Source organism: Schistocerca piceifrons, chromosome 3, assembly GCF_021461385.2.
Source record: "Schistocerca piceifrons isolate TAMUIC-IGC-003096 chromosome 3, iqSchPice1.1, whole genome shotgun sequence".
NCBI classification, from domain to species: Eukaryota; Metazoa; Arthropoda; class Insecta; order Orthoptera; family Acrididae; genus Schistocerca; species Schistocerca piceifrons.
Window position 1 is genome coordinate 247,649,487 of NC_060140.1, and position 14,045 is coordinate 247,663,531.

At 43.4% G+C, this 14,045-nt stretch overlaps 1 protein-coding gene across 1 annotated transcript in view; it reads right to left on the bottom strand.

Moving 5' to 3' along the window:
• The window catches only part of LOC124788550 (homeobox protein Nkx-2.5-like), a 101,033-nt gene extending 87,282 nt beyond the window's left edge, over positions 1–13,751 (bottom strand). The window contains exon 1 of the mRNA XM_047255821.1: positions 13,112–13,751. Coding sequence (XP_047111777.1) covers positions 13,112–13,751 — 640 coding nt within the window. The remainder of the gene's footprint in view (positions 1–13,111) is intronic.
• Positions 13,752–14,045: the final 294 nt, after the last annotated feature.

A 14,045-nucleotide genomic window follows, 5' to 3' on the forward strand; every position in this document is an offset into this window, starting at 1 on the left:
TTGTTGGCATGTCGTCCCTGTTCATCAAATTTGGCAGCCACTGTCTTTCCCTGATTCCCATGTCAAAGAAGTTTGAGGTTGGCAAACGTTTTGAGTTGACTGAGTTGCGGTAAATGCGTTATGCAAGCAAATATTTTGACTCATTTGAAGGAGTCGTAGGACTTCAATTGCTGTACCAACCTGTTCACCTCTGAGCAGAACTTAACACGACCCCAATTGTTTGGTGGATATATTCCAATCTCAGCTTTCCTCGAAAATCCCTTCCCTATAAAGTTACCACTAGTATTGTGGAAGTTATTCCCTAATATCACAGCGTAAGTTCTACCATCCTGCCCCTGGTTTTAGTTAGTGTTATCAACGTCTTCCTTTCATCGCCGATTTTACGAAATACCTCATCGTTCATTGTCTTATCACGCCAATTAATTTTCAGCATATTTCTATAAATTCGTATCTGAGAAGCTTTGATCTCCTTCTTTGGCTTTCGCATGCCACTTCATCCTCTTCCAGTGGAGCGTTCCAAAGTAATTTCTCAGACATTTCTTTCTGGGATTAACTTCTATCTTCGATACCAGTAGACTTCTATTGGCATAATATTCTCTCATTGCCTGTGCTGGTGGTTTCTTGCGTCATTCTTATTTCGCCTGTCATCCGTTATTCTACGTCCAAGGTAGCACAGTCCCTTAACTTGGTCTATTAAATGTGCCTCGGCAGTTATTAAGTTTGTCACTAATCTCATTACTGCTGCAGCTTATCACTTCTGTCTTTCTTTGCTTTATTCTTCACCCATATATATAGCCAGTAGACTGTCGGTACCATTCAACGGGTCCTGGAACTCATCTTCACTTTTTTGCAGTGTGGCACCGTCATCAGTGAACTTGACACCGTGATTGTCTCACTGCAGCAATGGCGCACTTCATTGATAGCGAGGTATGGACTATATGATCTTATTTTGGCCACTCTGGTCCCGTACTACGGTAAGTCGTCCCAGAGATATCAATTTGTGTCAGGCCTGGAGACATCTGAGTGCAAATAAATAAGAAAATAGTTACGTAACTTTATTTTTTCGAGTGGGTGATTACAACATTATCACTATCCCTCCTGCATGTCGCTTCTTTGACAGGATCTCATTAGACCAGAACCACTTCGTATGGACGATTAAGAAAGGATAACTGAAATACTACATATATCGACAACTACAGGGGCGTTTGCTAACCAGAGACATCGCTTTCATAACAGTAGTTTATTAGGCTTCATACAGACCCATCTGTCATTGGCCTCAGTAAGGATAAAACAGCTGCTTAAGGTGTCAAATGCTTGCGGACAACAATGTGTAGATGAGCTGGGTCACACTGCCAATCTCAGATTGATACAACAGCAAACGTGGTCCCAGGGAATCCAGCTCAACGATCGTCATGGAAAGTCAGTCTTGTATCACAACTACACATGGCACGACGTAGTTATCGCTGAAACCCTCGTAACAGGAATGTTGATGGGCAACTAAACAGAATCTAATAGAATCCCTGCCATTGTCTGTCACAGAAGACGATTGTAAGAAAGGACTGGAAGAATTCGTACAAGTGTTTGTTCGCATGATGAACAGCATTCTCAGCACTACAGTGACCAGCCATATGCCTCCGCAATTCTGGCACGATGGTTCGGTAAACATTCCCGAGACTTAATGATACCTTATTCTAATCTACTGAACAGATGTGAGATACTGTCAGGAAAGACCTAAGCGTTTTGGAAGCTTCTGAGCTAACTTGAGGACCTTTGCTGCACGGTCGTGGATTAACACAGTTCCGTGTCGTCCAACCAATATCGGAATGGTAACGAAGTGTAATAACACTTACTAGGCGTCTCTTAATCAGTTCCTCATCAGTGTACAATTAATATATCAAAACTGCTTGTGCGTCTAGCGAAAATCTTGTCATCTTAAAAAGACAAGAGGCATTTGATGTCTTCCAGTAATATGTCCCATTAGCCATTACTGGTGTGACTTCCAGGTTATTTAACAGTCAAATAGGGTGAGGATTCGATTTTATGACTTACTCCCACAACACAAAATACTCAGACTGCAGAAACACTTACAATGAAGAACAAGATAAAGAGCTCCATGCCTTTTTTGCTATTGTACACTGCAGATCCAAAGAAACAAGTAGACCGGCCTAATATCATGTAGGGCCTCCACGATCGCGACGAAATGCCTCAACAACACCTGGCATAGACTCGACTAATGTCTGAAGTAGTGCTGAAGGGAACAGAGATCATGAATCCTGCAGGGCTGTCCATAAAAAACGTAAGAGTACGACGGGGTGGATATCTCTTCTGAACAGCCAACACGTTGCAAAACATCCCAGATATGCTCAACAATGGTCATGTCTGGGGCGTTTGGTGCCGAGCGGAAGTGTTTAAACTCAGAATAGAGTTCCTGGAGCTACTCTGTAGCAATTGTGGATGCGTCGAGCGTAATGTTGTCCTGCTGGAACTGCCCAAGTCCGTCGGAGTGAACAATGGACATGAATGGATGCAGGTGATCAGACAGGGTGCTTACGTACGTGTCACCTGTCAAAGTCGTATCTAGACGTATCAGGTGTCCCATATCACTCTAGCTGCACACGGCCCACACCATTACAGAGCGTCCACCATTCCGAATAGTATCCTGCTGACATGCAGGGTTCATGGATTCATGAGGTTGTCTCCAATGCCGCACACGTCCATCCACTCGATACAATTTGAAACGAGACTTGTCCGACCAGGCAACATGTTCCCAGTCGGTGTTGACAGGCCCAGGCGAGGCTTAAAGCTTTGTGCCATGCTGTAATCAAGGGTACACGAGTAGACTTTCGGCACCGAAAGCACATATCGATGATGTTGTTGATACTTGTTGATGACATTGAAATCAGCATTGAAATCTGTAGCAGTTTGCGGAGGGGTTGCACTTCTGTTACATTGAACGATTCTTTTCATTTGTCCGTGGTCCCGTTCTTTCAGGATCTTTTTCCGGCTGCAGTGATTTCGGAGATTTGATGTTTTAGCGGATTTCTGATATTCATGGTGCACTCGTGAAATGGTCGTACGGGAAAATACAAAGTTCATCGCTACCTCGGATATGCTGTGTCCCATCGCTCGTGCACTGACTATAACACTGCGTTCAAGCTCATTTAAATCCTGATAACCTGCCATTGTAACAGCAGTAACAGATCTAACAACTGCACCAGACTCTTGCTGTCTTACATAGGCGTTGTCGATCGCAGCCCCGTATTATCTGTTTACATATATCAATATTTGAATATGCATGTCTTTACCAGTTTCTTCGGTGCTTCACTGTGTCAGGGGTAGTCAAATGAAACTGGCCAGACTGTATAATGAGCACTGCATAGACGTAAGTAGCGCAGGTACGTGTGTGTATAGAAGTTCCCTCTATTGGAAATCAGGTAGGAACTGTGCGGAAGTTCACGGCTGTGCCATTTGTCTTTTAGACTCGCTCAGTGTGAAGTCAGCGAGTGGTTTTTGTGCGTCCTACTTCACTATGGAGGCCAGGAGGAAGAAACAGTGAACTGTAGCGGAGCTTTAGACTGCGGAAGGAGCTTCATGAAGTGAAATTCATGTCTTTCGTTTATGGGGATCGTAGTACGACGCTTGCGCGTGTGTTTACGTGGACTAAACTAGTTCGATAAGGTCGTGTGTCATTGAAAGACAGCAATTGGTCATGACAAGCTCATCGTGCCATTATCCCACTGTCATTGCTGCGGTGGACGCTGGTGTCAACGCCAACATGACACAGCGCCTGAAGTTCCGGAAAACCTGTGAGTGCTGCGCTTCCCACAGTCTAATGGAACAGTTGAAAAGAACGTCAACAACACTGCAGCACCTGGTACGGTATCACACTGAAGAACATTGGTTTCTGTCCCATATTCTCGCGGGAGATGAAACATGATGTCATCATTTTGAGCCGGAGAGCAGGCATCATAATGGAAGCACATGGATTTATCCCCTCCCCCAAACTCCACCCCACGGAAAAAATCCAAAGCTGTACACGCCAACTTCGGGAAAGTTATGATGACGTCTTCCTATGACTGAAAGGTCCCGTTGCTCATTGACCTTTTGGAAGACGGTGTCACATATAACGCACAATGGTAAGTGAACACCTTGCAAAAACCGAAGCACGCCATCAAGTCCAGCCAGTCGTCTAAGAATTGCCAAGGTTGTTTCGTCTACGTTGCAACCGTTTCGGTCTGAAGCTGTTACACATCAGACACACAGTCTCGAAATCTCTACAAGCAATTTCCATATTTTTCGAGCCCTGTAGAAAGAAATTCGTGGCCGTCGACTTGCTTCGGAAGATGCAGTGCAGGCGTAGGTACAATCATGTTTCCGTAGACAACAAATATTTTTCTATGAGGGTACTGTCCGTCTTGTCTCACAGTATTATAAATGAATTAACCGTTATGGCGACTCCTTTTCAAATAATAAACAGTTTACTTACTTTTTTTCTGTCTGTTTCACTTTCATTTGAATGCCCCTTATAACCTGACTTAATCGAGTGGTGAAGGATCTGGACTCCCTTTCCGAAGGAGTAGTTTCAGATCGTCGTCATTCTATCCAGTTTTACATTTTTCGATGTTCCCCTAAATTTGCCAACGCAAATGATGAGATGGGTAGTTTGAAAGAGACGCAGCCAGTTTCGCTTGCCATACTGTGCAAGCAAACCGTCTACTCCCTCTCTATGGACCTCGTTGTTGGCAGGGCAGAAAATCCTTATACATTCACACAAACACACACTCAAACGCACACTGCCTAGCAAAAACATTATGACGGTTCCCCAGCGCAAGGCTGTAAGCTGCCCCGTGGCGAAGAGGGCACGCGACGCGTTTACAGAAGTACGAGGTGCATTCAAGTTCTAAGGCGTCCGATTTTTTTTTCTCCGGACTGGGAAGAGATAGACACATGTGCATTATTTTAAAATGAGGCAGCGTTCATTGTCAATACGTCCCAGAGATGGCAGCACCGTATGGCAGATGGAATTTTACCGCCAGCGGCGAGAATGAGAACTGTTTTAAATACTTAAAATGGCGACGTTTTCCTTACTTGAACAGCGTGCAATCATTCGTTTTCTGAATTTGTGTGGTGTGAAACCAATTGAAATTCATCGACAGTTGAAGGAGACATGTGGTGATGGAGTTATGGATGTGTCAAAAGTGCGTTCGTGGGTGCGACAGTTTAATGAAGGCAGAACATCGTGTGACAACAAACCGAAACAACCTCAGGCTTATACAAGCCGGTCTGAGGACATGATCGAGAAAGTGGAGATAATTGTTTTGGGGGATCGCCGAATGGCTGTTGAACAGATCGCCTCCAGAGTTGGCATTTCTGTGGGTTCTGTGCACACAATCCTGCATGACGACGTGAAAATGCGGAAAGTGTCATCCAGGTGGGTGCAACGAATGCTGACGGACGACCACATGGCTGCCCGTGTAGCATGTTGCCAAGCAATGTAGACGTGGAACGACAGCATGAATGGGACTTTCTTTTCGTCGGTTGTGACAATGGGTGAGACGTGGATGCCATTTTTCAATCCAGAAACAAAGCGCCAGTCAGCTCAATGGAAGCACACAGATTCACTGCCACCAAAAAAATTTCGGGTAACCGCCAGTGCTGAAAAAATGATGGTGTCCATGTTCTGGGACAGCGAGGGCGTAATCCTTACCCATTGCGTTCCAAAGGGCACTACGGTAACAGATGCATCCTACGAAAAAGTTTTAAGAGTAAATTCCTTCCTGCACTGCAACAAAAACGTCCGGGAAGGGCTGCGCGTATGCTGTTTCACCAAGACAACGCACCCGCACATCGAGCTAACGTTACGCAACAGTTTCTTCGTGATAACAACTTTGAAGTGATTCCTCATGCTCCCTACTCATCTGACCTGACTCCTAGTGACTTTTGGCTTTTTCCAACAATGAAAGACACTCTCCGTGGCCGCACATTCACGAGCCGTGCTGCTATTGCCTCAGCGATTTTCCGGTGGTCAAAACAGACTCCTAAAGAAGCCTTCGCCGCTGCCATGGCATCATGGCGTCAGCGTCGTGAAAAATGTGCGCGTCTGCAGGGCGATTACGTCGAGAAGTAACGCCAGTTTCATCGATTTCGGGTGAGTAGTTAATCAGACGAAAAATCGGAGGCCTTAGAACATGAATGCACCTCGTATATAAACGGACTACAGCCGTATGAGGAATCATCCTAGGGACGTAAATGGGGAAATTCATTAAAACCATGAGTAAAGCAACAAGGCGTTTGACGTCTACGCCTCATTACAGAACATAGCAATCGGAGGCTTGCCCGCTCTGGAAAATGGGACAGGTGGCGATCTCTTGCAGATCTGACAACAGACTACAATGATGGCGCAGGTAAAAGTGTGTCGGAGCACATCAGCGTTCAGCACGTATTGAACTTTGGGCTCCACAACGGACGACCACTATGTGTTCGCTTGTTTACCCAACGATATTGTCGTTTATGATTGCAGTGGGCACAGTCATCCGCAGTTGTCACCTAGTTAGATGCACTTCTCGTTTTACAGCAGATCGGTGGTCGTCCCCAGCTATGCCGTCGTCCAGGTGAATCGCTGGTCGAAATCTGCAGCACGCCACGGACACTACCTGATGAGGGAAGTATTATGCAACGGAGCACATTTGCCTGGGCTTCCATGTGACCCGTGGTAGTAATCAAAGGCAACAAAGCAGATGCGGTGTACGTGATTATTATTGGAACCGTCTGCATCCCTTCATGCTAAAAGGAAATGGTAGTATGGCATTGATGACCAGGAGTCCCAACCTAGGGAAGATCGGTCGCGAATTGCAAGTCTTTTAGTCGGTGCCACACTGATTGACTTGCGTGCCGATGATGATGATGAGGACAATACAACACTCAGTCCCCGAGCAGAGAAAATCTCCAAATCGACCGAGAATCGACCCCGGGTTTGCTGCATAGAAACCAGACGCGCTGACTATTCACCTGAGGGTGCGGACCCTGCCATGCCTATCTTCCCTGTCTGCGAACTTCCACCAGGATAATTTCTCGTCTCACAAGACCAGAATCGTACAACTGTGGTTTGAGAAACTTGATAGTGAACTTATGTGGATGTCTTCACCACCAAACTCGCGTGAGCTGAAGCCGATGTAATACATCCTACATGCTATTGCGCCCCAGATTCGCGTCCACAACCAATCGGTCTGTAATTTACGAGGATTGCGTGGTCTGAACGTAGACATCCAGCGCCGCATTCTTTCGGAAAACCAGAAAGGATTTCTCGAATCCATTTTTAGCAGAATCGTCATCAGTGCTGTACGTGTTCCATTCAAAAGATGAAACAACATTATATTCAGCAGGTATCACAATGTTCTGACTCGTCTGTTTTACCTCTGGCATCCAAACTGTTATCTGACTATAGATAACGCACCCAATACTATCGAGATGACCCTGGAATGAAATAAATTATGTTTTCTTATATATCTTAAATATACGGTAGTGAACACTTTTCTCTCGTTTTTCACCGTAAATTATCTTGTATCCTGTGAACTTCTTTCAGCATATTCTTGCGGAAAGAACAGCTTTATATCGCAAAATCTGCTGTTCAGGATGACTGAAATGCTATTTATGCTTCTGAATTTAGAGATTTCCACTGTTCATTTAGCGAATATGCTGTTGTTGTTCTTAAGTTGGAAACATAAAAACGTAATGAAAAAATTACGTAGTAAATCTAGAAATTCTATATTATGTTTGATTTGGAATGAACAGCTCACTAATTTGAAGCAGAATTTTTAAAAGCATTATTGTGGTCATATAGATATCTTGACGGAATGTGATGAGGCGGGGTCTGAATTGTTTATAGGTTAGTTAGGTTTATGTAGTTCTAAGTTCTAGGGGACTAATGACCATAGATGTTAAGTCCCATAGTGCTCAGAGCCATTTTTTTTAATTGTTTATATATCAGACATGAAAACTCATTGTTAAGAAAGACGTAATCATATTAAAGAATCTGATGTAATTTTATTTTCCTGGAGCCGTATTTAGTTTCAGTCCTTATCGAAGATAACCATATTTGTACAAAGGTAAGAAAGAAAAGTAAGGAGTGCACCACCATTATTGTAATAGATCAGCGTTGTCATCGCATGTTGGAATTTTGAACCATACTCGCACTCTTCTATTCTACAATAGCGTTTTGGGTGTTCTGAAACTCAATAACATCCACACCTTGCTTCTTCTGATTCTCTTGTTAAGAAACTTCGCTGTTTTCTCCAAGAGGCTCTCATCAAATGTGCTTGATGAAATGCAAATTTACATCATATTGTTTCGTGACCAATGCAAACTGATCAGAGAAAAACCGTGATGACACGTAATACTTTCATCATAATCCATTGTAATTGATGCAAATAGGTACACAGACCTGGGTGAGATATTAATTCCATATTGATGAATACTAGGTTTCTAAATTAATTTCTCAGACGGGATATATCCTAAGCATCAACTGAATAATACCTTCGCTGCAATCGCTGTCCTAGCCCTGTCTTTCAGGGAAAGTCGATTAAGAAACTTGTTGAAATATCGCACGATAATGAAACATTGCGTGGCTGATGACTCTGAAAGAAATCGTTATTTTCGAAACTGCTTTAACACCTCAATATTTCTTTCGTAAACAAAGGCCGGGGGTTCTATCATACTGAAAAAGTCTGAGAAGATTGCAACCGTTTTCAGGTGATAGATACCTTTATTATAATAAAGTTTAGTCTCATTCCAGCTATGTGCAGATAGTTGCAAGCCAGGGCAAATCTTTTTTTTTTAATTTTTTTCAGCAGAAATGCATATGGCGATTTCTTAGCACTGCCTTATGGCAAGCCACGAAGGCCGAAGGCAGGGGTGCAATGAACAACATACTAAAAATCCTTACCGATGAGATGTGAGCGTGGTTGGGGGGAGAGGGGGTGCCTGTAGTGGTCACCTGCTTGGCTTTGTCTTGAATATCTCGAAAATCGCGGCATCTGGCGAAGATGTTACCCCGTACAAAATTAAGCTTCATACAATCTCCTCCAAAAGGTCATTTTCATTTTTTATGTAGGACTATTAGTTTCCGTGTTGCAGGTTGTGGAGAAATCGCAGCATAATAGCATAATTTTTAATGGTATAAAATTGATATTTATTGTTAAATGAAGTTGGTTAAGCACAAAATTAATTGTGTGTGCCACATCTGAATGTAGTACAGCTGTATTAAGGGATAAATTGTGTTCTGTGTGTGTAACAGAGTGGAAAGGCGAGAGTGAAGGTTAGAAGAGTGAAAGAAAGTCGTCACCGGTTTGTGGTCACGCACTTCCCTCCTTTGTAGGTCTTCAAAATGGAGATAAAAAGTGTAGAGAAAACGGAAAATATATATCCCAATGCATATCAGCCCACTGTGTCGCATTGATTCATAAGTCGAGCTGCGAAAAGGTCAGTATAGCTTTGTGAAAAATACTATAGTTCCCTTTCTGAGGTAATATGGCTGAGAGGATGAGGAATTGCCTGCTCGCTCTTAGTTTTGCTGACCTATGACGGAGGGAAGTGTATGACCATAATCTGGCGACCAATCTTCCCACATGCATCTGACTTCCACCCTCACAATTCACCACTCCCAGAACACAGTTTATCCATTAATACTGCTCTACTTTGTGGTGTTCTCATCCCATGTTATTCAACAAGATTCATTAATTTTGTACCATTAAATCAGCATTTTTAATAAATTGCGATTTCTCCATCCCTTGCAACGTGGAAGCTATTATTCCTAGAGAAAAATGAATAGCACGCTTTTGTCAGGAAATATAATGTAGTTTAACTTTGTAATGGGAAACATTTTCATTGTAAGTCGCAGATTTCGAGATTCCAGAAAAACATAAAAAAGTGACCTCTAATGCCCCCTCCCCCTCTCACCGCCAAACTCAAACACCAACGATCAGGACTTTTGTTATGTTGTTCATTTCAGACCTCTCTAACATCGTACAAAAATTTGTGACTACACGGATGTTTCTCCTCGTTTCCCTTCGTTCATTGGGCTACTTAGGTAGAGTGCCCGTCAACTAATATTCCTATTACTGTCCCTTGACAGTTTTTGAGTCTTACGGGATAATTTGCTTCCCAAACGACACGATTAAGAATTACATGGATAATGTTTAGAAAAAGGAGAAACGACTGCACGTGTGGGTCAAAATGCTGTAAAAGAAAAAAAAATATTTTCAGCAGCTACTGTATCATTCCTTTTTTACTTCCGAATCTGATAATGGTAATTCACCTCTGCTGACATTGTACACTTGTGAAACGTCTCCCAAACCATGTGATCCAAATCAATACTTATTTTTATTAAACCCAGAAATGAAAAGAATTAGCGCTCGACTGATTATTGCTAAATATTTTAAAAAATATTTGTTTCCAGCAAAGTGCATCATCTTACTTTAATATAATTTAATCATCCTTAATCGAAACACCATATAATTTCTTTCACAGACAGAAATCACAATTAGCACTTCCAGTAATTGATTTGATAATAACACCGTGAGCTCGTGGAATCTTATGACAGGTTTCGACACAAATAAGCTATATATACACAGCGTATGGATAATTATAGTGATATAACATGTGAAGGTGGCTAATGTATTTTGAAGAAATATATGTAGACTTGAGAGAGACTGGTAAAAATTGACGCACATGCTTGAGATGACGTGGGGTTGCATGAAAGACCAACAGATGGCGCTTCAAGTGATGCAATTACAATTCATTTTTAGCAAAGCACTGTACAATATATCAGTTGGAATGGTGAGAATCTGCTGTCGGATGTTGTCTTTTCGCATCCACAATGATGTCGGACGATCGTGGCAGACTTGCGACTTCTGGTAGCCACACAACCAATAATCACACGGACTGAGGCCTCGGGACTGATTCAGTCTCTCATTAGTTCGTTGTATACATGATTCTCAAGTGCGTCACTGACGTGTTGCTCTATAGCGCTCTGTGTTGGCCAGTTTATACAATCGTTTTGGTTTTAATAAAACCCCATGTCATTTCAGACGTGTGTGTCAAGTTTTAACTCTCTACCTACAATATACCATGAATTAGTGCCTTGTGAAATGTTAAAGGACGTTTGAGCACACTGTATGTTCTTGACGAAGATGAAAGTTGTGTACGTTGCAAAATGGTTCACCTCTGCTTATGGCTTAAGAATAAACAAGGCAGAGAAGGAGGTGATGAAGAATAATAGAAAGGAGATGAACGACTCGCTTAACTTTAAAATTTGTAGTGGTGCAAGTGAAACAATCCTGCTGTCTGAGAAGGAACATTATGCAGGATGGCTGATGCAAAGATGACAAGTAGACTGACACAAGTAAAGAAAAGTTTATTCAATAGAAAATTATATTGCTGTTAGATGTTGATACGGAAATTTGGAAGAAACCAATAAACAGATCCACCCCCCCTCCTTCCCCCTTTTTTCCTTAGAAAGAATCGAACTCCCATGTAGGACTACCAAACAGTTTCAAGCTTCAGATTTTTTAAATATCTGCTGTTACGCATGTAGGCAAGGAAGACCTTAAAAATATCTGGATTTAGTTAAAAATTCATTGGAAATCGCTAAGTACCCTCATTATCAAACACTTAACTAATTATTATAGTCTGGGTAACTTGCACTTCGTTTTAAGCAAGAAATAGTTCTTCACATATCAGCTATGTACACTTAGTGGCTTAATTTTGGAGGTACATTCTGCGATATTTTTCGATTCTGTGACCAAAATGCGTCTCGAGTAGAGTGAGTCGTTAAGAATTAATAAATTAAAACGTCATGTCTGTTGATGAAGTTTCACTGCATGGGCAGCGAAATGTATTAAGCGATAAACTTGGTTTCATATAATGCGTAAAGTGTATTGGAAGTCCGTAAGTGCTCCCATTCTCAAATTCTGGATAAATGTAATGTGGATAATTGCGCGCAGTGCGTGACGCTGCCTGAAGACCTATAGCTATTTTTTGTGTTAATGTGTTAAACTTTCAACGTAGGATCGTCTCTCGTAATGAGTAGGTTATGACAACACTTAAAAATTTTAAATTCGCTCAGTAATTATATGAAATACGGAAAGTTAAATTTTTGTTGCTCCTGGAAGCATTTAGACGCCCTGCAGTTGGGACTGTCGCCTATATTATGCACCATGAACGGGTGAGCTGTTTAACAATACAGCATCCTGTAAGCGCAATTCTGGAGGACAGTACTAAACGGAAGAAAGACAGGGAAAACCGGCTACCGGAGGAAGAAGAAACTAGAAAAGTTTTAAACGTGGACCTATCGAAGATCGTTGAGAATAAAATGCACAGTAGAAGTATGAAATGAAGAAGCTCTACAAAGATCAAAGATAATGAAAGGAATCTGTGGAAGAAAACTACCAGAAAAGGGGGAATATTAGTGTGGCAACTGCTAAACATTGTGGACCAGTATATTAGGTTCTGGAAAGAGTGGCAGAACGAAAATACAGCATGGGCAAAGGATAAAATATGCGAAATAGGTTACAGAGGGGATTTCTCTGTGTTCAGACAGCATCAGATAGGAGCTAAAACTTGAGCTTTCTGACTGTCACCTTCTTCTTCAGGCGATGACTGTCTGCTAAGATCGCTCCCAGCTGTCATAGCCGGCCGGGGTGGCCGAACGGTTCTAGGCGCTATAGTCTGGAACCGCGCGACCGCTACGGTCGCAGGTTCGAATCCTGCCTCGGGCATGGGTGTGTGTGATGTCCCTAGGTCAGTTACGTTTAAGTAGTTCTAAGTTATATGGGACTGATGACCTCAGAAGTTAAGTCCCATAGTGCTCAGAGCCATTTTGAACCAGCTGTCATATCTCCTTAGGAAGGTGCTGGTGCTAATCTTTAAAAGTTTGAGGTTTTACCTCCGATTTGTCGCTGTCTGAACACCGAGAAGATTTTATGAAGGTGTAAAAGTTTTTTGGTATAGTAGTTATGCAGAGACTGGAAGATTAACACAAGACAGGAATAAATTTAAGACAGGTCCAAAGAAGACAGAAGAGTGATGAGTGAAAAAAAGCAATCATAGTACTTACTGTCGCTTTCAACCGCGCCTGGCTGGGTGTGTTGCTGCTGTGGCTGCAGTTGTTGGTGCACGTGCGACGGCTGCTGCTCCGGGTATGGCGGACACAGGTGGCTCAGCTGCTGCACGTGCGGCGACGTGAGCGACTGGTCCACGTCGCCGCCGCCTCCGCAAAAGCCCTCCACAGACACCGACACTTTCCCGCCGGCGCCTCCCCCTGCGTACCCGGTGGAGTAGTACAGGTCAGCGAACGGATCGAGAGGGGCGTTGCCGTCGCAGAAACCGGACGTGCCGTTCACTGCGCTGCCACCGATCAGGGAGCCGTTGATGTTATTGTTGTTGTTCGCGACGTTACAGATGTTGTTGTTGTTGCTTGCCGTGAAGGTGGTGCCAGCTGCGGAGCACTCGTCGAAGGCGAAGCTGACGTCCATGACGGGGAAGAACTGGCTCGCAGCTTGCTGCTCGTTGGCCGCCGCCAGGTTCAGGATGTCCTTGACGGAGAAGGGGGTGCCCGCCGCGTGGACCTGACCGTGGTGGTGCACGTGGTGGTGATGGTGGTGGTGCGCTGGGTGGTACCCCGTGGTGGTGGCACCGCTGAAGGCTGCGGAGCAGTTGCCGCTGTACTGCGGCTGGTAGCACCCGCCAGAGAGCATCTTGGTTCCGTCACACGGTGGAGGGTCGAGTGTCTGACGCTCTGAACTCGGTAGTACAAACAGGTCGTTCCATACTTTTCTGAATGAGTGTTCAGCGATAATTCTGGCCTCTGAATGCCAACAATAATGTAGTAGCAGACATTTCGCGGAGACTAGAATTGCTTTATATTTCTTGACATTATTTTCCAAACACTTTCTAGAAATTACGACACTATTAGTTTGTACGGCACGACAGAGAGCAGTTAGTAATACTGTAATCTCACCACTTCAGACTTTCCTAGGAACAGTAGTGTC